We start from the raw sequence: 25,789 nt of genomic DNA on the forward strand, positions 1-25,789 counted from the left end.
TCACGTGCCTGCGGCTGCCTTAGGATCCCGATCTCTTCTCTGTTAAATAGCAGTCTAAAAGTGATTAGGGTATACGCCTTCAACCACATGTCTGTTTCTTACATTATTATTATTTGTTATTAAAAAAAAAAGAATAAAGCCTACCTTTATTTATAAAGAAGTATGCAGAATGAATCTGGTGGGAAAAGGAAGGCAGTTGATTCTGTATATATTTAAAAAAGAAAAAAAAAAAAAAAAGAGTCAGCTTGGCCTTTGTCATCCAGAAATACAGAAAATGGATTTTTCCCATCACATTCTCTCACAGGATACATGCAGGTAGGTGCCTGAATCAGATGGTAATACCTGCTCAGGAAGTCTTATGTTTCACATTTCAAGTAATGGCATTTTTCTGTATTATGAAATTGCCATACATGCCTTTGTGTAACAACAGAAATGCTTTTCAATTTTTTATGTTGAACGGGGGGATGGGGTGTGTCTTTAACTCCTTTTCAGAAGGAGTTAAAGGATGTTCAGAAGTAGAACATGAAGAGGGCATATCTGAAAGATAAAAGTGTTCGTGGAAAAATGAATATATATAGACACAACAGAAGTTACAAATACAGTTACTAAACTTTTTGCATTTTAAGTGCAGATCATACTCATGTGTGAACTGTGCCTTCTGAAAAGTATCTGTCACTGTTTTATTTCAGAAATGTAGTTTGCAGTTTCTTACTATGTTATGCTTCTCTTGCTCTTCAGGCAAAGGGACAGTCCTCCAGCAGCAAATCTGAGAAGCAGAAAACAAGCTAAACGTTAACATTATTGGGTAGGATTTGTTCCTCTCTCTTCTCTTTAACTATCACAAAGACAACTCATGCTAGTGTTACTGAAGCCAAGTTTTGCTCACAGCCTTTTACTAAACCTAGACATGGTTAGAGACACTGTTAGACACACACTTGCAATGACTTTGAAGCTCAGTGCTCAGTGTTTCTGGGCAGAAAAAGCTTTACTTTTTCTTCACACCATATGTCCATACTTACACATAGGTGCATTCCTTTAGGTTTCTGCAGCTGAGGATTCCAAGGCATGACATCGTGCTTCCACCGTTAAGACCTTTTTAGATTCCTGAAGAACAAGCACATCTCAGCTGCTTGTTTTTATCTTTAGGACAGTGACTATTGTCAGTACTTCTGCACATGGCTAATTTCAGAACAGCAGGCAGGGCAGGTGTAAAAATCCCCACAGATAAACTGGCAGGTAGAGCAGGTTTCAGTGCTCTGCTGTCAGCTTTCCTGGCACAAGTACAGCCTCCTTCTATGCACATGTTCCACCCGATGCCACACACTTCTTTGTACTTGTCTTGATCGCACCTGTAACGTAAGAGAAAGTAATTGGAGTCTTTCATCATCACCGTTAGGTCATGGGGGCATTCGCTTAACTACACCTCAATGCTTGATACATGTGCTTCAGGCTGGGGGGTTTCCTGGGGCATGGATGGGAAAGGCTGAAGCACATCCTGGGCCAGATCCATCCACCACATGCCAGCCAGGAGTGTCCCAGCTCTAGCACCCTGAAGATCATGAGGGGAGCCGGTTTTCTTGGGCTGCAGAGGTGGTCCTGGCTCCCCTGGGAGGAGGAGTGACTGTTTGTAGCAAAATCCTATGTGGAGATTTGGCAACCGACCTCGAATGAGCAAGACAAAGATGCATCATTACTGCTGTCTGCGGCAGGCAGCTGTCCTCACCACAGTATCACTTTCAAACAATACCAGATGTCTTGTGATATTAGGTCTTCCTGTATTCCTTTCTGTCTGGAGACTTATTTATGATAATTCATCCCGGATTTTGTGAAGTTTTTCTCAAAGAAGATGAGCACTCTTAACTTTTTTTCCTCTTTCTTCCCCCCCAGGGTCTTGGTGCATCACATAAAACACCTTCTTTCTCTTGGTGGATAATAATTCCTGAAGAACAGAAGCTCATGCAAAAAACATATGGTTATGCTGGGTGGTCTTTGTATGGTGAAACTTGCTGGACTTTTTCCATATTTTCTTTCTTCCCAGTAGTGAACTGAGTTGTATTAGGTTTGGGTTTTGGTGTTTTGTTTTTTTTTTCCCCCACTGTAGCCATTAATTTTATTACACTCATATACTTAGACTTTTTTGTAATTTTCTTCAGTTTTCAGAGGGAAAGGATGCTTTATATTTGCAAGAAATACTATATTTTATAATAGCAGTGCCAAAGAAAAAAAACTGCAGACTTTTGCACATAATCTCCACATAGTGCCTGTAAATCTCAGAAGAATTTGTATGTGCTAGCATTTTTAACATTGCAGTGAATGCGTTAAGTATTCTGGAATATACTGAGCTTTAGTTATCCTCAGCCCGGCTATGCATTCTTTCTGCAAGCCAGTTCCTGGTAGACTGTAAGTAAGATGTGGTAGCTAAAGACTGAAAAACTGGGGATTAACTGCTTCATCAAGCACATGTAGTAATAAGAGAGGTATTTTGGATGCTGCCTTAATTGTAGTTAAAACAAGAAAAACACACCAGATACAGATTTTAAGTTTCAACTTCCAGCGGTATCTGTGCTGTTATTTTGTAATTTCATGAGTCTCCTGAACAAATACAAATCCTAGTGTAACAATGCCACCATTACAATCACAGCAAAGGAAATAAAAAAGGTACACAACCATTAGCAGAGATTAAAGAGAAGTTCAGGTCAACAGGCGCACTCTTTTTTTTTTTTTTTTTTTTTTAATTTTATTTTATTTTATTTTGCTTTGTTTCTAGTCCTTGCCTCTCTTCCTCGGGCTCCAGCAGGGAAGGTAGGGCAGTTGTTTGTGCTTCAAGGAACATCATGTTCACCTGCTCTGCAATGAACAGGCACAAGTAGGTGCCTTTTGCAAGTCTGTTGCAGACCGGGCTGTCCCACAGAGGTGGCTAAGTGCCTCCGTGTGGTTTATTCTGTCCTCGTGTGTACTGCTTCTTTGTGTGCTTGCAGAGGAAGGCCATGCCAGCATTTGATACCAAAATCTGACTCTGGTATGTAGCATTGCAGACAGAGACAGGACAGAGATTTAAATTGGGGATATTTAGACTTTTGACTGTACTTTGCAGTCTGTACTAAGAACCTGTGTCACACTAATAAAGTTTTTAAGAATGCATTACAATATTTGTTTTTCATTTATTACTTTCCATTTATTACTGCTGATACCTGAATGGCTATTGTAAGACAGAAGAAACACTAGAATTAATTAAAACCCACAAACAAAAGTAAATTAAACCTGAATATAATGTGTTTAGAAAGACCCTTGCAAAATACTTGTCTGTCATGGTTCATGAAGGCACTCGCAATCTGATCAAGATCCAGCTACAGCTTTTCCCCCTTTCCTTTGGTTTCACAGATGTATTGCAGTTAACAGGCCAGATTTAACTTCTGGATTCCCACATAATTTTTTTTTTACTGGGGAGAAAATTGAACCCTATCCTCAGAAATGTAAATCTCTTTATTAGGGAAAGACCTAGTCTACCTGGGAAGATTGCAAAGCAAATTTACAGAAATAATATGGTCCACCAGCTTCTATATGCTGAAGGGAGCAGTCCCACTGGAGCTGCAGGGGCGGCAGCCATCTTATGCATGGCGACACCCCCGACGGCACGGCCCTCGCGCCTGTCGCCATCGGCCGTAGGAGGCAGCATGGGTTCACAGCGGTAGCGGGCTCTGCTACTAATCTCTGTGGGGACCGGGCGCGGCAGAAGTGGAAGATATCCCGCCGGCCGCCAGGTGGCAGGATAGGTACTGCCACCGTGCCGGCTCCTGCCCCGCTCTCCCGGCCCCACTTGTTCCGGTGAGGCGCTGCGCTATGATTGGCCCCTCGGCAGTCGTGGCCGGAAGTGGGCCGTGGGGCAGGAGATTTGAACGGTAACGGCCGCACCGGGAGGTGGCTGCTCAGGCGGTGCGTGCTGTTCTTTTTGCTCGCGTCATGCCGCCGCCGGTTATCGCTGGGTGGCTCTCGCCTTTCCCTGGCGGTAGGGCTCTGGGGAGGCCGGGGACGCGTTCGGCGCCTCTCGCCGGGCAGCCCGGATGTGCTCTGCTCTGGCTGCGGGCGCGGGGCAGCAGCAGGAATGTTCCTGCTACCGCTGCTAGGCGTTGGTGAGGAGTCCCTGGAAGATGACGGTCTTTTGTGACTTTAGCCTGCGGTTCGGACTTCGTTGCCTAGAGGAGTTATTGCTAGGCGTGTAGGCTGCAGCGAATGTGTTTTCTGTGTGTGAGTACGCTCTGAGTGGAAAATCATGACCGCTGTCCACGCTTCCTCCTTGCAGGTGCTGAGGAGGAGTGCAGGATCCCCGTACTTCTCAGAATGTCTGTCGGTGACCGTGAGGAGATTCTCAAGTACTATGAGTTACATGAAACAATTGGAACAGGTAGGCTCAGTCTGTTAATGCGAACAAATGTGTATGGTCTGTCTAACTGCTTCAGTATTTACCTGAGTGTAGATCAGCTGTTACTGCAGAATCTGTGGGTCATGTTTCAAGGGTGTGCTTTGGGGGACAGAACTCTGAAAGTAGACTCAGAAGGTGTAGTAGTGATTCCCTTCTTCCTCAAGTGAACACACTGCACGCTGTGCCTGCTACATACTCTAGTGTAGCTGTGAGATTGCAGACAAGAACGCATGTCATCATGCTGAGCTTTGAATTTGTCTCTTTTTGGAATTTTAGGTGGGTTTGCAAAGGTAAAACTTGGACGCCATCTTCTCACTGGTGAAAAAGTTGCAATAAAAATCATGGACAAACTTGCACTAGGGGTAAGCCAAAAGATACTTAAAAGTTCATAGCATCTTGGAAACAGCTTCAAGCTGCACCAGGGGAGGTTTAGATTGGATATTAGAAAAAATTTCTTCCCCAAAAGGATTGTCAAGCATTGGAATGGGCTGTCCAGGGAAGTGGTGGAATCGCCATCCCTGGACGTATTAAAGACGTATTAAAAAGATGTTGAGGTTTGGCACTTTCGGACATGGTTTAGTGGTGGCCTTGGCAGTGCTGGGTTAGTGGCTGGAGTCGATGAGCTTAAATTCTTTTCCAACCTAAATGTTCTGTGATCTGCTGTTTGGCTGCAGTTCTCAAGAACACAGTGACATGTTGAATTGACACCTGCTTGTTCTGCTGGTGGGATGCTACAGCCTTAAAAAAATTGTAACAAAAGACCACAAATCTTGTGCTGCCCTATGGAGGGGGCAAGGTTCTCTGGCTGTAAAACTGAGGAAGTTAAAAGATTATTACAGTAACTGAAAGAGAATGCTGATGAGAGTACTAGGTATTTTACATCTGCTCGTCTGGGTTATGCTGATCCGTGTGCCAGAACTGTACGAGGGTAACAGCAGGGGTGGTGCTGGTCTGAATTTGACTTGTATGCTGTCCTGTTCATGCTGTGGAACTCTGTGTCACACAGTGCTTACTGTGATGTACCTACAATCTGTCAAAGTAGTTGGCAAGTTCACAATTTGCTGTTGTGGTCTCATAGGATGACTTGCCTCGTGTTAAAACAGAAATTGATGCCATGAAGAACTTAAGTCACCAGCATATTTGCCAGCTGTATCACGTGATAGAGACATCCAAGAAAATATTCATGGTCTTGGAGGTAAGAAATAGTGTTTCTGCCACAGCAAAGGTTCCTGGGTTTTGCTGTCATGGTAGATGATAACAGCTCAAATGAAACAACTCTTAAGAAATTACACCAGTGATGAGCATGTTGAAGGTGCTTCAGTTTGGAAATGAGGCTGATAATATCTGCTATGTTGTATCTTGTAAAAGCTGCCCTTCACTGTTTACGGGAATGACTTTAGTTATTATTAATCAATAATTAAATATAACTAATAACTACCTTGTGCTTCTGTTCTTTTAAAATGGGACATATGGGTCCCCAGAACTCCTGCGTGGTTATTGGCTCCTGGGCAATATGTACTGCCTGTGAAATTAGCGCGCTGTATTCATTGCGACACATCAGGCAGGAGTCAGCTTGTTTGGTCTGCCCTAGCACTGACCTGGGGTATTTGGTGGCTGCTGCTCTGATGAAACAGAGAGAATGGAAGAGTGTCCTATAGTGCTGCCCAGGGCTCTCAGGGTCATTTAGGTTTCATTACTGTGTTCTCAAGGTGCTCTCTTTTTCCTGTCTTCATGCAGTACTGTCCTGGAGGAGAGCTGTTTGACTACATCATTTCTAAAGACCACCTTTCAGAAGAGGAAGCTCGTGTGTTTTTTCGGCAGATTGTTTCAGCAATTGCTTATGTTCACAGTCAGGGATATGCCCACCGGGATCTCAAACCAGTAAGCCTGAACAGTCATCAGATTTGTATAAGTCATAATGAACACCAACATTAATTTCTCCATTAGGAGCTGGAGTCAGTTAGGCCTTTTCCATTCTCCTGCTTTCTTCTGAAAGAGCATTATTTCTACTCACTACTACATGCCTCAGCTAGGCTGGATGTAGTTATGTCTGAGGAAGGAGCTTCCCTTCAAAGAGAGGCAGAACAACACGTTCCAGCTGGGAGTGAAGCAAAAAGTCTGACTTGGAATGTTGCTTTGGCTGTTTTGTTTTCTCCTTTATTCCAGTTTATAGCTGGAGAGAGTCTTTGTGGCGCCACTCTGTTGTGCAAAGTGTTCTGTTTTCATGCCCAAAGGCAAAAGGGACACCAGTAGCTGAAACGAGTGGTGTGTAGACACAAGGTGTAGGGGGTGATGCACGCTACTGGACCCGTCCTGTGGCATTGCTGTCGTTGCAGAGTTGAAGCATTGTTTTAGAGTGTGGAAGGCCTGAGTCCATTTCCCCTTCAAGGGTTTCCACAGTTGCATTTTTGGAGACCTTGGCATCTCTGAGAAAAGCCAGTTCTTAGTGCACAAGCATTTTCCTTGACACCTTGTGAAATCTTTGCCTCCAAAGCCTTGTAGGTACCTTTTTGTAGGAGGAGGCCTACTCACAGGATCTTGTGGTGTCTTGGGTGGGAACTGGCTTCTAGAGGATTCTACTTGAACCTCGTGCTCGAAGCAGCATCAGACCAAGCTTCTTGGGGCTTTGTCCGGTCACGTCTTCCTGGCATGAGACACCACCATCTCTCTGGGCAACCTGTTCATCTCTTTGCTGTCCTTATGAGGAGAAAGGCTTTTCCTTATTTCCAGTCTGAATGTCTTGCAATACCTCTTGTTTATCGTTATTCCACCATGCACTGCTGTGAAGAAACTAGCTCTGTCTTCATGTCCTCCTGTAGGTAGTAAAAGGCAGCTGTGAGGTCTGCACTGGAGCTTTCTCCTCTACAGCCTGAACGAATGTCTTTCCTTCAGCTTTCTCTCATCGAGCAAGTGCTACAGCCCCCTGATCAGGCTGATGGCCATCCATCATTCTTACTTCAGTCTGATGTCTTTCCTGTGCTGGGGCAGAAAATAGATGCAGTTTCTAGCTATGCAGAGCAGAGGACTAGAGTAACCTGCCTGAATCTACTAGCTGTGCTCCTCTTAATACAGTTCATATTGATGGCTGCTCTTCTGCCAGAGCAAACTGCTGCCTGATGTTCAGCTTGCTAGCTGTCAATGCTCTCCCTGTTCCCAGGCCCTTTTCAGCAGATACAAACTGGTGTTGCCCGTCTGGAACATGGGATATATTTGTTTGCAACCAATCACAATCTCCAGAGGAAAGCTTTAGGTAAATCCAAAACATGGGAGAGCAGCCTGGTCTTAGTGGGAAGTGCCCCTGCCCATGGCAGCGTGGTTGGAACTGGATGATCTTAAGGTTCTTTCCAGCCTGAACATTCTATGAAATTCTAGCTGCTAATGACAAGAAGAAATAAGGTGAAAGAAAATGTGGTTTCTGGGTTACTTGGATTATAGGAGCATTTGTTATTACTTTCTCATTTACCAGGAAAATCTGCTGATTGATGAGGAGCATAATTTGAAGCTGATAGACTTTGGACTTTGTGCAAAGCCAAAGGTAAGAGTATCATTCGCTTTCACAGAGTAGGGCTAAATCAACTACTGCACGCATGTAAAAATGCATGTTTGATTTCAGAGTGCAATGCGGAGACTTGCCCAAAGACCCTAAATTCAAGCTGCCTACCTAGCTGTCATCCAGCTTTTTGCAAAAGATTTGTATATATGTGTAGGTGTGGATCAAATCAAGTAGTTTATTCCAATTACAGTTACAAATTCTCTGCTTCCGTATGCTTGTACTGAGTTGTTTTCTGAGTTGAAAATTGGTTTCTAGGAGCTTTTTCTATTTGTCAGCATAACGTGTGAGGTGGGTCCTGTTAAGAAACAATTTAATAGGAAGAAAGTCTTACTGATCCAGATACAGTCGCTTGTCCTCATGTGGATTTACTTGAACATCCTGCAGGAAATCAGTACCGTCATCTTATTTTGTTGGAAAAGGACCTAGGGGTGCTGATTGATAGCTGCTGAACATGAGCCAGCTTGTGCCCAGGCAGCCAAGGAGGCCACTGGCATTGTGGCCTGTATGAGAAATAGTGTGGCCAGCAGCGGCAGGGCAGCGATTGATCACAGAATTCAAGGGAAACAGTTCTGGGCCCCTCACTACAAAAGAGACATTGAGGTGCTAGAATGGGTGCAGAGAAGAGAAGCAAAGCTGGTCTGGAGAACAAGTCTTATGAGGAGCAGTTGAGGGAACTGGGGGGTTTAGTCTGGAGAAGAGAGGGCTTGGAGGGACCTTATCACTCTCTACAACTACCTGAAAGGTGAATGGAGCCAGGAGGCAGGGGTCAGTCTCTTCTGTCAAGTAACAAGTGACAGGACAAAGGCAAAGCCCAGGAAAAGAAATAGCAAGTATTTTTAGTGGTTCTTCATGATGTTACTACATTAAATATTGCTATAAATAACCAGCTAGCCTCATGACCATGGGTCACTTTTTCCCAGGTTTCATCTCTTTTCTCTTTACAATGACAAAGGGAAGTATTCTTATGAGAAAAGGAGCTGCAGAAATGACTGCTACGGTAATAGGGTAATAGGAGCAGCTTGGGATCTGAATGTTTATAGATATTCATGCTCTTAGACAGTTTTGATCTAGTGAACCATACCAAAGCAAAATACAATATGAATGTAGATGCACAGCCTCAGGCCTCTAATAGGTTGTTGCTAGAAGACTTAAGCTTTGTTAAAGTCAGTTCTTCTGTGTGATTGATTTCCTGTGTTATTCTAGGGTGGCCTTGATTACCATCTAAACACATGTTGTGGAAGCCCAGCTTATGCAGCACCAGAGCTGATTCAGGGCAAAGCATATATTGGATCAGAGGTATGTAGCACAGTTCTGGGTAAGTTGTTCCCCACTTCTCCCACCATGTATTTAAACATGGTGAAGTTCAGATATGCTCACTTGTTTTTAATGTCAAATACCACTGGAAAACCTCGGTAGTTCTCAGAAGCTGTATTACTAACCACAGTGGCCACAGCTTGGAACAGCACATAGTGCTCTTTGCCACAGATCATGTAGCTGGCTAGCTTGTCTCTGACTAACCCTCACTATCTCCATTTGTTGCTCCGTATTTTAGTGACCTACAAAACAGTAACTTAAACTCGTCCCTTATACTGCACATCCTTTCAAGTAGCAATTTGTTAATTATCCAACTCCTGTCACAAATTTGTGCAGTCTGGGTGTCTTGTATGCTTTATCAGGTCTGTCTTTAGCTGGAAATTTGTGCATGAAACCTTGCTCTCTTTGTACTGCACAGTGTAGTAAAATCTGAGAGAAGAAAAAAGGTGGAGTTTATCCAGCTTTGATTCCATGTCTGGAACATTGGGACCTGCTACTTGCCTTTGTCAATGCATCCAAAATACTGTAATTGCAGTCCTCCTGAAACTTTCTAAATGGCTGTGCTGTTGGATGGAGTAAGTCTTTGCACCGCTGTACTTGTGCTCCTGCTTTCTTTTTTTGTTTTGTTCTCCATGAAGTCCAGTGCTTTTCAAACCGCCTTTTTGTTTATGGGCTAAAAGAGCATTGTAGTATAAGGTCCTTGTCATGCTCATACAAAGAAACAGTGCGGCCTTAAAGTTGATGGTGACATTGCTGACAGCTGTAATCAGTAATGTTACTGTATGAAATTCCTTGTGATGAGTTTGATTTCATTTTTGCCAGCAAAATCCTTGAAGATTGAAAGTAATGCAGCAATTTGGTGACCTGGGAAGAGGATATTGGTTTTACTATTGCTGTAGCTTGAGTGAATTGAAAATGGAATTTGGATTGCATGCTTTCACTTGGAATGTTTGAGTTCTGTCCAGAATTAAGGAGTCTACTTTTCATGAGTTGTACGTGGACTTTACCAAAGAGGAATGATTATTACCTGTCTCTAAGTCATTTTAGATAGATCAGGTTCATGAACTTCCACTAATTTTGGTTTTTAGGCAGATATTTGGAGTATGGGAGTACTGCTGTATGCTCTGCTGTGTGGCTATCTCCCTTTTGATGATGACAATGTCATGGCTGTCTACAGGAAGATAATGGTACGTACTGATGGTGGTAGAATACACTAAAACCAGACATTTCTAAGCATTATGAGAGGCCTTTGCTTTTCTGATTGGAGGACCTGTTGAGCTGTGTCTAGGGCAAAAAGGCATATCTACTGAATTATGTTACACTTCACTACTTTTCCTATCAGTATTTTGTGAGTTTGTTTCCATCTTTGACTGATGAGCGTTTGCAGTATTCTTGGTGCTATAAAATGATAGGAAATGGAGTTTCAGGAGCAACATTTTCTTGCTGGTGGGTGGCATTTTTTTACATGAGCCTTTATGTGGCTTCTCCTGTATTGCATTGGATAGAACAGCGAATACGTCATTTGATTCACCCAAAATCATATTTTTAAATGTCAATTCATGTCTTGGAAAAGTGAGATTCTGCATCTGCTGTTATGCTGTCCTCCTCCAAAGTGAGGAGGAAATGTAACACACCATAATTAGCAGAAAAAAAAAGAGAATAAATAGTAAGTAATATAATTTGTAGTTGGTTCTGTTGGTTCAGTAGTTGGTTCTGTTTCCCTGTAAGCTCCTCTTGATGCAGCTAAGCAGCTGCTATTCCACATCATATGTGCACCTCTACCAAGCACTTTTAAGCTGCCATAAAATTTATGTTGATAAAGCTTCCAGTAAAGTGAGTGGGGTGAGGAGTAGCAGTGTCGGTTAAGGGTTTTGGCTTCCTCTACTTCTTTCTTCTTCTCTTGTGTGGAGTGTCCTGTGTCTAAAAACCAAACAAACGAAGGCCGAAAAAAACAACCAAACGAAAAAAAACCCAACAAAACCAACCAACTAACCAAAAAAAAAAAAAAAAAACCAAAAAGAAAACCCAAAAAGAGCCCCCCCAGAAAACTCAAGAGTGTCCAAGTTACTACTCTGGTAGGAGGCAGCTGATAGTTGGTCTACACAGGGAGTGTTTCTGGGGTGTGTAGCAGTCAGCGCTCTATAAAATGTAGGACTAGTTCAGCACACAGTATGACTTGTTAGTCTGGAATTGGAGAGTGGACTTGGATACCTTGACAGGAGATCTGTAGGAAGCTCGGTTTTAACCGTTCTAAAGAACTTCTTTTAAAAAAAAAAAAATAAAAAAAAATGCAATGGCTAACTGATGCAAAGAGATCGTGTAAAGGTAATGATATTTAGGTAAGTCACCACTAAAATGATACAAATTTCCTACTTGCATGATCAAAGAATATCTGTTGGAAGGAACCCATGAGGATCATTGATCCCAGCTCCCTTCTCACAGTACTACCTGAAACTAAACCATAATGTCTTAGTGTTAGCAACACTTGCAGCTTCTCAGTAAAATCACTGTTTGGGGTGAATCACCTAGATTGTCAGACTTGATCTACCTTATCTGTTGTGGTGTGAATTGTGTTGTATGTCCATAAGGTTAGTATACAATGAGGAGTTGTCCGTATATAATCATGCTTCTGTAGAATGACAAAATCGTTTATGCTTGCCATTACACCAAGATGCACAATGTAACTGGTGAACTTGTCAATAGTCAAAGTGTGAACAGAGAGCTTTGATGTGGAATGGTGATCTTAAGATCGTCACAGATGGTTTCAGCATAGCTACAGTTGTCTAACATGCACAGGATCTGGGTGCTGAGTTGTTTGGACTGACAGGAAGTTGGCCAGTGAAAATTTTTTAATTGAACTGAGATGACCAAGTTCTAAAATTTAGTCTTGGTGCAGTCAAAAACCAATAATGCCCAGGTGTGTTAAGATGTAGGCTTGCTATTTCTGCTCTGAATTTGTTTTAATTTTATGTGACTGCAAACTGAAAATTGCTTGAAATGAAGACCACAGAATCTCAGACTGGTTTGTGTTGGAAGGGACCTTAAAGACCATCTAGATCCACCCCTTTGCCATGTGCAGGGACACATTCCACTAGACCAGGTTGCTCCATGCCCTGTGCAGCCTGGCCTTGAACACTGCTGGGGATGGGGCAGCCACAGCTTCTCTGGGCACCCTGTGCCAGGGCCTCAGCACCTTCAAAGGGAATAATAACTAATCAAATCTTCCCCATTTTCAGTTTAAAGCCATTTCTGCTTATTCTATCCCTACCTGCCTTTTTCAAAAGCCCTTGTCCAGCTTTCTTGTTAGCCCTTCAGGCGCTGGAAGCTGGTTTAAGGTCTCTCTGGAGCCTTCTCTTTTTCAGACTGAACAAGCCCAGCTCTCTCAATCTGTTTCCAGAGCAGAGCTGCGCCAGCCCTCTGATCATACTAAACACTATGGTGGAGTATAATGTCACACATTATAGATAATAAAATCTATTGCAATGTCAAGTCAGAACTGTTGTTGCAAGTCAATGTAATAATATGCTGCTTGAAGCTAATTATATATACTTTACTTACAATGTTTCTTTCCCTGGAATGTTCCACATCTCTTCATTTGGGAACACTTGAATAAATGCTTTTACTTTTTAAATGAAAAATCAAACATGTGACAGATTAAAAAAACCCCCCTTATTTCTGGTGTGATCTCACGCATCTGGTACCTTTTGCAAGCCATTTGTCTTCTAGCATTGCCATCAGTCCAGCAGATGCTACTTTTGTTTTTCCATGTCTCATGTTTTGTAGCAATGTATTAAAAACAAAATGCAGATTGCATGTGTTACTTGACTTGGTTTCAGAGTAAAACTGCATTGTGAAACAGCCTACAAACTATTTAAAATAGCTCATTAGTACTGTCTGTAAATAAGTAACTTAAACTTTTTAACCTGTGATGTTAAAGCAACACATATTCTGCTTAGAAATGTATGTTGTGTATAATACCAGCTGGTTTGTTGTTGAGGCATTTATTTGTAGAACGAAAACTGCCATGACAAATTGATGATTATGATTATTATAAACAATAGCTTGTTTACTGATTTCTTTTCTGCATTTTCATTGAGAATTAAATTATCCTTGGTGTATTTGGTTTGTTTTTTATCTACTGTTGTTGTACCTTGAATCTGAAAGCCATTGTCAGTTTTCTTCTAATCAAGCATTACCCACACGCACACTAAATAATCTGATTGAAAGAAACTTACCTGCTAGATCTTTAACCTTTTTCTTCTCTGCAGTTTGAGTAATCGAAACTCTAACATGAGATATAACCTGTTTAAAAAAAAAAAAAAAAGAATAGCTAAATGATGAGTATAGTTTGGGGTTTAGTGTCTGAAAAGTAATGATTTCAATGAATATTCACATTTCAAAGTGCTAGTATTAGTCATTCAGGCTCCAACATACTTGCACTGCTAACACTTCAATATCAAGTTGATTTGATGAAACAATGCGATATATAAGGAGTAGATTAGCTGCAAAAGTGGACTGAAATTGAAATGTCACACAAGCTGAGTGGGTGAAAACTGCAGCCAATAATTCAAACATAGGACTTTCTGTACTGATGCTGTGGGGTTTTAAGACCACCATTACATTTATTCAAGTAATTTGAAAAGCTTAATTTGCATGTGCGCTATTTTTCCTTTTTGACCAAATACAGATGTCTCTGTCATCCAAGTAAGTTAGCAGTTTCTTTTGAGCTTGCTCTTCAAGGTTCATTCTAAACTCTCTTCTTTTCTACAGAGAGGAAAATACAGTGTTCCAAAATGGCTCTCTCCTAGCAGTACGCTACTACTTAACCAAATGCTGCAGGTAAAGATACTGCTTCTGTTCAGTAAGTCTATAAAGTATGACTGCGTAGGTCAGAATTTACATTGATGAAATACTTAAAAAATACTCAGTTTTAAACAAGATGTTTAATCTCACAAATTTTTGAGGGAAATATTAATATTGTCTTCTGAAAATTTTGAGTATGGTTGGATACAGAAACAACTATGCAGTGTTGAACCAAGTCTTCAAGCAGCCTGGATTTGGTTGTTCTTAACTCTGCTGTGTATAGCATTTGAATAGCATTTTTTTTATATTTTTTTTTTTTTTAAGTAATGAAACCAGACATGCGGGGTATGCATTTGGGCTACATCTAAGCAATCTAGCCAATGCTAAACATTCCCGGAACATATTGTAACCTACACTTACAATAACAGCTTTTCACAGCTCATATATTTGTCCTTCCTTTTGGTGGAGCTATGAAGCTGAAATTGAGCTTCTAACCACCCTAAAATTCCATGTAGACGACATAGTTTCTTAAGTTGTTCTCCATGTATCAGCTTGATTTTATTGCCCACTAGGTGGACCCAAAGAAGCGGATTACAGTTAAACATCTATTAAGTCACCCTTGGCTCATGCAAGGTTATTCTGATGCTGTTCAGTGGCAAAGTAAATACCCAGTAAGTACACTTGTCAGATGAATACTGAAGTATTTAATGCAATCTTTACTGGCTTACACTACCTTCCTTACATCATGGAGGTATGAAGACATTTCTCTGAAGATGAAGATGAATTTTTGAGATGGCCATGGTTCTTTTCTGATTCTTCTTGCTGTCAAAATGTTATTACTTTCTCTTAAGCTGATGCTTAATTTGCAAAATAACTGACTTCTCAGCAAAATATGAAGTATTTCCATGTACTAACGACCATCTGATTCTCCAGGCTTCTTGGTCAATAATTTAAGGTGCAAAATGCAAATGTTCTGAAAAGCATGTTAGATATGGTTATGGATTGTCTTGTATCTAGTCCTCACTGAAAATTGCTGGTTTGAATAACATGTTTATCCTGTCTCTCTATTGCTTGTTTTACTGTATGAGAGAGTAAGGCAGTATGTGGGGAAAACCCCAAACAAATAACAAACCCAAACAATCTAGCTGTCAGTAATACTGAGAAGTTCCTACACATTTTCAGCCAGTGCTTTACCTTGGCCACTGGATGCCACTGTTTCTCTAGCTTTACTCTGTGAGCATCTCAGTTCTAACTGGCTGTAGAAAAGATGTGCATGTCTGATAGCTTTGGATACTTATAGAGAGATGGAAGTGTAGCTTCCATTCTAGCAAAAATTTCATCTACTGTCAGGCTTTCTTATTTGAATTCACAACTTCTCACAAAGGAGGGGCCAGACTATGATGTTGTTGAATTTGTATGACATTTTCAGTCTGTTCCCTACAATATTTCGTTCTGATGCTAATTATTTAAAATGCATCTAAAATCATGGTTGATTATTGACTCAACCCACTGGGTTTCCTGACAGTGTCACAGTAAGATATGGATTATGAAATAACTTGAATGTCTCATGCTTCGGTATCTGTTATTTTCTTGCAGCTGGGATATCTTGATGAAGATTGCGTAACAGAGCTTTCTGTATTTCATAAACAGAGCAGGAAGAGCATTTTGGAATTAATATCAGAGGTAAGAAGTATACATCAGTATTTTGCAGTAATAAACACAATTATAGTAAATAAGCTTACTGTATTATCAGACTAATGCTCATTTATTCTCAACTATGATATTTTTAATACTAGATTTAAGGACCCACTGCAGAACTCCAGGATCTGTATGTAACTTATAAATACATTGCTAAATTTCAAATTTGGGGGGTTTTTTTTCCACTTTTCCTCCTTCAGTTGTGCTCGTTTCTTGAACCTTACTGTTATTTCCCATCATGGTAAAATCATTCTAAATCTCTTAAAACCAAAATAGTGTTACAGTATCATAGAATGATTTTGGTTGGAAGGGACCTTGAAGCTCATCAAGTTCCAACCCCCTGCCAAGGGCAGGGACACCTCCCATTAGAGCAGCTTGATCGAAGCCCTGTCCAACCTGGCCTTGAACACTGCCTGGGATGGGGCAGGCACAACTAGATAGAAATTTAAACAACAGATGCCATCTGCTGAGTTGACTGTTTGCTTTGACATGGTTCAATAAGTAAGAGGTAAGATAAAAATGAAAGCATCACCCAGACAGACTATACATTTTTTGGGGTTAGTTTTCACAGTTTTTAAAAATATGAATATGTTTAGTCATTTTTGACTACAAATGACAAAAGTTGAACCGAATTTCTGGAGGAATTGCACAAATGTTAGCAATGACATTGCAGCCTATAGAAGAGACTTAAACATGATGCGTACTCCAGCTTTAACTTGAATCTGAAAATTCTTCCTTGAAATTGATTTTTTTCTTTTTTTTTTTTTTTTTTCCTTTGTGGTAGCAGTGACAGTTCTCTTTCTAGAAACTATTACTTTATCATGTTAACTGTTGTAAGAAACAGTTTAAAATGTAGAACAAACTTTTAAATCATGCGATACTTAAGAAGGACTTGTGGAGTTAACGCTACCTGTTTCTTCAGTTCCAGGAAATAATCTGAACAATCTGTCTACACAGGGAAAAGTCCTTCCAAATAGTTTTGTGGTGTTTGCATGGTCCTTCATTGGAGGATTTCTAATCTCTTATAACTAATGGAAACTAATTGTACTATGCTGCAAACCAGTCTGGCATTGTACCCATGTTGCCAATAGACTGTTGCTGAAAAACACGCAACTTTTTGTTGCTTCTGCTTGTGGGGCAAGAGTGGAGGCAGGAGCAACAGCTTCCAAAAAATGAAGACCCTGGTTGAAGTATTGGACAAACTGTATTAACAGCTTTGCCATTCACTTCTGTAGACAGATTGTGGTCCCAGCATTAGTTTTCACCCCAATGCATGTACTACAGGCTAAGTTGCGAGGACAATGGCTATAGACTGCTTCTTGATCTTGAATACATAATGTGAATCAACTGAAGTCTGAAATAACACATAGGTGATCAAACATTAGGGATGCACATCAGGTAGAAAAACTTGCAACACATAGAAAGTTTTGAAGGCTAATCTTGGTTTGTACTTACAGTGTTTCCTAAGAGGAAATTGAAATAGTCTTTATTCCTTTTTTTTTTTTTTTTCCTCTCCCAGTGGAAATATGACCAAATGTCAGCAACGTATCTCTTACTTCAATCAAAGAAGGCTCGTGGCAAGCATATTTCCTTAAGGGTTCCATGTCTGATGGGGCATGCGAGTAGAACACAATCGGCAGGCCTCGAGGTAAGTTTTTTAATTCAGCGGAACAAAATACTGATTAAAATGCTCTGCATTAACAAAACCCTCCCTGAGAAAACAGACTGGTGACCTAAACATCAGTAAGCAAGCATGTGTGAAGACAGCCAAAGTCTTGATCATTAAACAGTTCAGTCTCCTCCTTAAAATGTTTATAACTCTGGGCTGCTTCTGTGAATTGACATTACTGGAATTCTGCCTGGGAGGACATGGTGCATTATGAGTACCCCACAGAATCTCCTCTTGATTACTTATGAAAATGGACTAAAATTGCCCATTGTCTGGCCTGTGTGATCATTCCAGATTTTCCTCTATGATGCCTAACTTCTTACTGAAAAGTTTTGTACCTTGCTGGCTGCATTTAGCATGGTTTAGTAAGGAAAGTCTTCTGAAACGTCATAGAATCATAAAATAGTTTGGGTTGGAAGGGACCTTCAAAGGTCATCAAATCCAGTGTTCTGGCATGTCAGGACATGGGCATGGGCAACCTACGCTGAGATGACATGGACACTACATAAGGTGGTGGTTAAAGCGGAGGGACGTTTTCCTTCCTCATTCGCTCAGAACACAATCCCAGAAAGGACTCTGTTTATCTCATAGTAATTTCTGTTCCTGTGGTTTTGTAGTGAAGTGCAAATAGGGCACTTCAGAACTTGTCTAAAGTTGCAAAATTGCTTGCAATATCATATAGAATGTGCAGCTATATGTGATGTTGGTGATACTCATCTGTGTTTGACAAACTCAAAGCATTCAGTAAATTGGCAGGCTTCATATTAGCCGTTTTCCCTTGAACTGTAGGTGTCTGTGTAAAATTGTTAGCTAGCTATCTGAATGTGCTGTTCTCTGCATAGAGACAACCATTCAGAATAAATACTTATGTAGCTGATTCAATGGCATGTAAATAATTTCAGTTCACTTGTACAACTGCTTTGAAACACAGATGACAATTTTAGGATTACCGTCACTGCGTAACAGATCACAAATCATAACTGTTGCTGAATGTGTAATGTGATTTTTGTGATCACAGTGGGTTAGTTTTCTACATTCAGATGATTTTAAGGTAGGGTTTCTCTAGGTTTAGCAGTGCTGATGCTGTGAAGTTACTTCATTTCTAGTGGTGTCCTAGGTAAACTGATATGGCTAATGCCAGATTTCCAGGTTAGCATATGCATTATGCCTTCCCAGCCGATTGTGAAAATAATGTCTTATAGAAGACAACAATCCATAGTCTTTCTAAAGCACTGAGGACATATTTAGTTTACCTGCATGTAGGTACTGTGAGTGAATGTCAACTGAATTTGAAGTACCCAACTAACAAAGTGCTTTAGCTAGAGCTAGTCTAATGTGAAGGCAAACAAGCAAAAGGGAACCTTTAACTTATAACTTCATCAGTTTCTGAATTGGGTGGCACAAGCTTGTACATAATACTGCCTTATTTCAAGCAATTTGATGGAGAAAGATATTCCAGAAAATTCACCATGACGTGAATTTTATCTGAAATATGGTAGGCAAGGAATTCTATTCAGGCATTCATGTTGTAATGAAACATGATTTCAGGTGTACAGTACTGGGCTGTTAGCTTCTTGGCTGTGATACACATCTTGACTATGTGTGATGTGGGCCATGAAGGTTAGCAATCTTGGCTGAAGTAACGAATCCTGTGGTTTAATAAACAACTACTTTTTTTCAGGTCTAGCAATTAGATGAAGGTTTGTGGGTGCTAGTTCAAATACTGTTGCAGATTCTAGAATTGTATGTTTTGGATGTAATGTATTTACCTTTATCCAACCCCCTTTCAGACTTTACTGCATTCTTTTATTGAGTACTTTCCAGCTTATTATTTGGCTTCCAGTGAAAAGAGCTTGTGATCCAAGTCTTGAAATCAAAGGCAGGGTTTTTTCGCTAGTTACATCTCTTGACACAGGTCATGACAGATGACTTGGTAATAATGATGCTTTGAGAATAATTTCACATCTGCTTTTGACACAAATGACAAATCCACAATGGCAATATGAAAGTCATATTATAAAACTTGGCTTCCATTAGCTTAACTTGCATTAGCTGTTTACCATTTTTAAGTTTCTAGTTATAAGATTCATATTTTAATGACACTTTTCTGATGAAATCTTACTTACAATCATGCAGTGGAATCTCAAATGAATCTTTCTTTTCAGTCTGAAAACACTGTGATATATGAAGATACTCCAAACTGCAGTGAAGTGCCATATGCGTTTGGATCCATGGAATTTTCTGATGCAGCTTCACTGTTTGAAGAGGCTCCGTTAGAAGAATTTATTCTAACTACTCACAGAATAAAGCAGGTGTTTGAAGAATAAATACTAGTTCCTTAAAAAAAAAAAAAATCTTAATCACAAAAATCTTAATGTACATAAAGCTTGCTATGTATTTAAATGTTTGGTGGACCCTGGTCAAGGAGGGTTACAAACAGAGTGAAGTAATGTTTTAAGTACATAACTGAACACAAATTGTGACTTCCTCTAGCTGTAGGTCGTGATTCATTTGGTGAGAACTTGAGCTTTGACATTTGATTTGCATAAGAATAGCATTTAAGGAATGAATAAATGAGGCAATGAAGATTTTAAAATGGATGGGAAAACAATAAGGTACAGCAGACAAGATCTCAGAGCTAGGCTAGAGTTGTACAAGTCTTTGAAAAAGTTCAACCTGTCTGTGTTGGACAAGAAAATCCAATGAAACAATTGGAATTATACAATTAAACTAAATGAAAATTCTTAGCTGTGTTTAGATGAGTTGATAAGGAATAGTCTTAGATGCACAAGCTAAAGAATTTAGAAGAGCAGATGGGCAAATTACGAATAAACATCTCAAGTTACTGAGCTAATCAGAAGTATTGAAGAGTTTTTATCTATTTTGCTCAGTAGGCAAGCACTGTATGGTACTTTTAACATGCTCCAATTTTAGAATTGCCTAGTCTGTTACCTTTCTGAATGTGATCGGAATACAGCAAAGAATGTCTTTGGTTTTTTTTGTTACATCTCTTGTAGCATTCAAGGCATGATGCTGAGCTGGATGGTACAGAATTCACACTGTCAACTCCAGTGACAAGGAAAATGGCATCAAAGAAGCATGAAAACAAAGAGAATGTTGATACAGAGTCACCTTTAAGTATTGAGAGCACATTTGCACTTCCTGCTCCGAACAGTCCTTTTGCGAAGCGTCAGATTGAGACACAATTACAAACTATACCCTTTCAGGCACCTGTGTTCAAAGGTAGATTGCATTTAACTAATGAAAACTTAGAACATACGTGTTGCTTAGGAATTACGGTAAATTCAAATATGAACACAATGCTTGTTTCTGGAAGACTTAACTTTTTTCCTGTATTCACCAGCCTGGTTGGTCTAGTAACTCTGGTAAGGTGCTGCAAGAGGTTTAACCGTACATCAAGGCATGTTACTTGTATGTTAATTGCAGAAGTCGTTGCTTAGAGTCACACATGCATGACTTTTGGCATGCTCTGACATGGAGCCAAGTTCCGTGTTCTTGAAATTCCATCTGGTTCCACTTGTCTGTGAAGGCTGAGAACACAAGTTGCTTAACACCCTTTTTCTTTGTTATTACACTGAGTGAAAATAAAGGTATACTTTTAGTCAAGTATGCTTTTATTGGTACTTCTAAGAGAAATCTAACTTGCATTTCTGATGGTATCATATCAGCATTTTCACAGTAACAAGTCCTATGTGCCAGTGAAAATACTTACATATGTAAGTGTTAACAACAATGTAGATCTTACAGTAATGTGATACACAACAAATTTGTCTAAATTGTCAGCTTTTCTGAGTTATCAGAAACTTTTGTCCTCAGCCTGACTAGCCCATTCTTATGAAAAATTATGGCTCCTGTATGTACAGTGCCATTCTGTTCAACATAAAAGTTTTGGTGTTGATACTGTAAATGTGAACTGTCCTTCAAATGCCAAGGACTCCTTACAGTAGGGGACTCTTCTGTTCTAGATGCTAAGGAATGTTGTTAAGAAACAGTCTTTGCAGGCTGATTCAAGTTATAAGGGATCTTGGATGTACTGCTGTTTAATGACATCATTTGTAAAGGCTTTAAGGAAGTTCAAAGCCAAGTTATTTATGAGCTTGATTTTTTTTTTTTTTTCTTTTTCCCCCCTTAAGATTGTATGTGGTAACTTATGAAGTTTGACTTCATGGTGAGTTTAGAAAGCAAAAGTAGGTATTCTTTCTGAAGTGGGAAATGCAGAAACACTATTTCAGCTCGTTTTAGTGAGATATTTCTGAGGATTAAACAATTAAAAGCTCATTCTTTGTTTCACTGAAAGATCTTTGATTCAAGACAGGTAGTATTAATACTAATAGCAAGTATGCATTGGAACTTGGATCAGCATTGTTTGGGGCCAGGTGCAATTCTGTAGAGATCTGAAATTTTGAACGCTGAAGTTGGATTTAATTGTAAAAACTCACTTGCTCACTGTTGCACTTGGTGTTGGCTTCTGCACATTCAAAACCATGCTCTGCAGATCTCTGTCAACGTGTAGGTAGTAGAACCTTTTAGGCCATTATGTAGTGTGCATTACTAAACATGGCTATATGAACTTACACTCTTCATATAAGGAAAATGGCTTGGTAAAGAATGCAACAATTGGACACAGTAATTTGCTGAGTATTTATTCTGGTTCCAGTGGCAGAGCTAATCCTCTTCCTTTCTGAATTTCTAATATTGAACCGAAGTGTTCACTCTAAGCCTTGACTTGTAGAGCCCTGGGTAAAACAGTTGCAGTTTTACTTGTAAAACTTGTAAAGTAGGAGTAGTGTTATTATGATATTAAAAACTTATTTTATCATTCTGAAGATACAGACCTGAGTTAGAAGGGAAAGGCTGGTTTTAGAAATAAAGTATTAATCACAAAAAATTCTTTCTGAAGAAAAAAAAAAATCCTTTATGCAAAAACATACCTGCTTTGGCTTGGATGCTTTCTTCCAGAGAATCAGTTCACTGCAATCACCCCAGCTGAGAAAACCAGAAACTTGACAAACACAAATGAATTGACAGCAGCTGAGGTGCTTCCCAAGAAAAGGTGAATGTCTGGTTATTTTTGCGCACTTCTGATTTAGAAAAGGGCTACCTTAATCCATGTACTGCCTAGGAAGCGTTGTTACAACAGTAAGCTGTTATTTCCATTGTCTTGGTATAACGCTTCCTAAAACCTTTTTCTACATTCACTAGAAAACACTGACGGCAGAGAAAAATTTTAAGACTTTGGTACTCAATTATCTGCAGAATATATTCCTGTCTTCATAGTGTAAGTTTCTTCTTACTTCAGTTCCCCAGAAAGCTGCAGTTTCTATATGCATCTCTGGGTTTAGATCTCAACTGCCTTTCAAACAAAAATTCTCATAATACACTGCACTTGCTTTAGTTTTCTTAATTCTGTTGAGTCTGGAATAATTTAGTGATGTATCTGAAGTAACTGATGTCTAAAATATTGACAAAGAACAATTGATTAATTCATTCATGTAACAGGTGTCATTCTATGGAATTAGAGGTGGACCTAACTCATGTGGGTAGCAGCCAAAAGAAGAGAAAAACCAAAATATTTGGAAGTCTTGAAAGAAGCCTAGATAAGGTGATCACAATGCTTACACCAAGCAAAAAGAAACGATCCACTAGAGATCACCCAAGGAAACTTAAGGTACGCTGCTAGAAGTGTGATTGAAAACATCAAATACCTTTAGAAATGGCCTGTAAGTGAAGTGAAAACTTCTGTGATGTCACTTGCCTACATTCTACAGTAAAGTGCAGTTGCTCTTATGCATTGGTGTGATACTAGTGTGCTGAACGAAGTTGTACACATCACAAACAGCAACTAACATACTTCAGAATTTAAAGAGGAATTTATACTTGAATCTGTAGATGACATGCTTGAAAAGCACGATTAACATGAAAGAAGCACGACTGTTACTGAGGTATATACAGTTCCATAAAAATGTGATGTATACTTTCAGCTGACTGGCTTCTCAAGCTGCAGCTCTTAAGACACCTGATGTACAGTAAGAGCTGTCTGTCAGTAGAAGGACTATTTTGTGTTCTGCAACCTGTGTAAATGGAATTCAGCTACTGTATTGCAGTTGGCAGCTTTTCCAAGAGGCACTTGTCAAGAGCAAGTGTCACTCTTAGGGACACTGGAGTACGACAGGGAAAGTTAGAACTTTATTTCGCAGTGTTACTGCAGTTAATGGCAGGCAGTTAGGCTGTTAGTTAGACATTTTAGGCTGAATGAGAACTGTAAGAACCACTCTTTTAAACTGACCTTGCATCTTCAACCTGTATTCGTTTCTTTCAGCTGCTTCTGAGGCTTCAGAAGCTGGATAGAGCATTTGTCATATTATAGTTGGCATGCACTTTCATTCCATATGCGTGCCTGAAAGTTGTTCAAGAAGTCACTTACCAGCCCAGTGCGTTTTATGATGTGTTAGGTGCAATATGGTTTTGTTGTGAGTTACCATTTTTCTCTAAACATTGTGGTGCTTCGGTCCTAGAGGAGCTGCGTAGTGCCATGCCTGTTTCTTGGTATCGGGAGCACTCAGCTTCAGTGAGGGAGGACACTGCAGATGATCTCAGGGCTGTGGCATGTGCTGCAGGGTGCTGTAAGCACAGCCATCTGGCTGTCTTCATTAGCCCACTCCAGGAACCACCTCTGGTTATGTACAAGACTTCTGACAGCCACCCTAGCCTATCACTGCTGCTTTGGATTTTATGATGTTTTCTAGTTTGGATGTGCTTTGATATTAATTGTCCAGCAGTTGTTGTTTAGTGCTCCTGTTGCTACCACAATGGGTTCATTATAATAATATTGGGAAGTTGGAGCATTTTTCACTATGGTCAGCTGTTCTGAAGCTTTCTTTATGAAAACTTCACAAGATTTTTTTTTTTTTTGAACTTTTAGGCACACTACAATGTTACCTCCACTCAGCTACTGAATCCAGACCAGCTCTTGAATGAAATAATCACTGTTCTTTCCAAGAAGCATGTGGAATATGTTCAGAAGGGGTAAGTGTAAAGTATGACGACTTCAACTTGTATTTGTCGAAATATTTAGACAAATCCTTGATAAAGCGAAGTATTTAAACTTACTTTCTCAGCCCTGCGTACAGTAATTTTATCAAAAGTGTACAGAACACTAAATGAATGTGTGCAATAAAACTTGTCTACCCACTGCAAAGCAAGGTTCTAATAGAGTTCTTTGATAGATATGAACTGAGACTAGTGAGAAAGTTCTTGGAGGCTGATGTGAATTTGATCTCTTTTGTGAAACTGTGTAGAGTACAGTCACATGACCAAATCAGACAATTTTGGGAGATAATGTGGGCACTTTTTAACTTTCATTCTTGGCAGTTAAGACGTCAGTTTTTATCCAGGAGATAGGTATATTTTAAAAGCTGCACAGAATTCTCGCACCTTTGTGTGGTTTGTTTTAATTTGTAGGATTTGTATTTTAATTTGTAGAATTGACTAATGAGACCAAGGTACTGAGAGTAGGATTGATTCCTAGTTCAGACCAAAGCTTAATGCCTGGTTCCTGATCTCCCAGTGCATGAAAAGAATGTGCTTAATAACACACATTTTCTAAAGGTCTCCAATATTTAAATTATAGTCATTGTAGAACATCAGATTACACTTCAACCTCTGACACCTTTCAAAGCTCTGCATCTGGAAGGATACTGAATTGCACTGAAGCACCTTCTCCCATTTTCATGATTTAAACTTCCCATTCAGTTTTCCCACTTTTCACACTACCTGAGCTGTAACCAGCCTCTCTGCAGCAATGTTTCTGCAGAGGAGAGTGGTCTTGTCCAGGAAAAACAATGGGGAGTGTGACCATCCTTCCAGCTCTGTGCTCTGAGAATGGGGGTCTGTGGCTAGCGGTGGTCCTATGGCTGGGTAGGACATTGGTCATACGCTGGTACTTGGGCATAACAATAGTGTTCTTGGACTATAGTATTCAAAGCTCTCAGTTCACTGAATTCTGGGTTGTTTCCCTATAGTCTGAATAGCAATAGCACATTTTCTATAAAGTGCTTTTATTAATTCAAAATTGTGTTACAAAACAAACATTAAATATTTCAATGATTATTTTGTTTCCTTTGTTTTGTACAGTTACACCCTCAAATGTCAAACACGGTCGCATGTTGGCAAAGTAGCTATGGAGTTTGTGTTAGAAGTGTGTCAGCTCAGCAAACCTGAAGTAGTGGGTATTCGGCGACAACGGCTTAAAGGGGATGTCTGGGTCTACAAGAGACTGATGGAAGACATCTTGTCCAGCTGCCAGGTATGA

General features: G+C 40.0%; 2 protein-coding genes across 2 annotated transcripts in view; both read left to right on the forward strand.

Annotated features, from left to right (window-relative positions):
- CAST (calpastatin) overlaps positions 1–2,830 on the forward strand; it is a gene marked incomplete at its 5' end in the record, with an annotated part of 61,037 nt that extends 58,207 nt beyond the window's left edge. The window contains one exon of the mRNA XM_080638351.1: positions 1,888–2,830. Coding sequence (XP_080494477.1) covers positions 1,888–2,049 — 162 coding nt within the window. The 3' untranslated portion in view covers positions 2,050–2,830. The remainder of the gene's footprint in view (positions 1–1,887) is intronic.
- On the forward strand, positions 1,985–25,789 carry MELK (maternal embryonic leucine zipper kinase; the record flags this gene model as incomplete). The annotated part of the gene is made up of 19 exons (XM_080638471.1): positions 1,985–1,996; positions 2,768–2,866; positions 4,301–4,402; positions 4,697–4,782; positions 5,499–5,615; positions 6,158–6,301; positions 7,887–7,955; positions 9,177–9,269; positions 10,376–10,474; positions 14,058–14,126; positions 14,663–14,761; positions 15,687–15,773; positions 17,308–17,436; positions 19,623–19,769; positions 20,475–20,700; positions 22,438–22,531; positions 22,978–23,146; positions 24,401–24,504; positions 25,612–25,789. Exons 3-19 carry the CDS (start codon positions 4,339–4,341, stop codon positions 25,787–25,789), a joined length of 1,974 nt encoding a protein of 657 aa, XP_080494597.1. The 5' UTR covers positions 1,985–1,996; positions 2,768–2,866; positions 4,301–4,338.

This window comes from Psittacula echo (assembly GCF_963264785.1).
Source record: "Psittacula echo genome assembly, chromosome: Z".
In the NCBI taxonomy this organism is placed as follows: Eukaryota; Metazoa; Chordata; class Aves; order Psittaciformes; family Psittacidae; genus Psittacula; species Psittacula echo.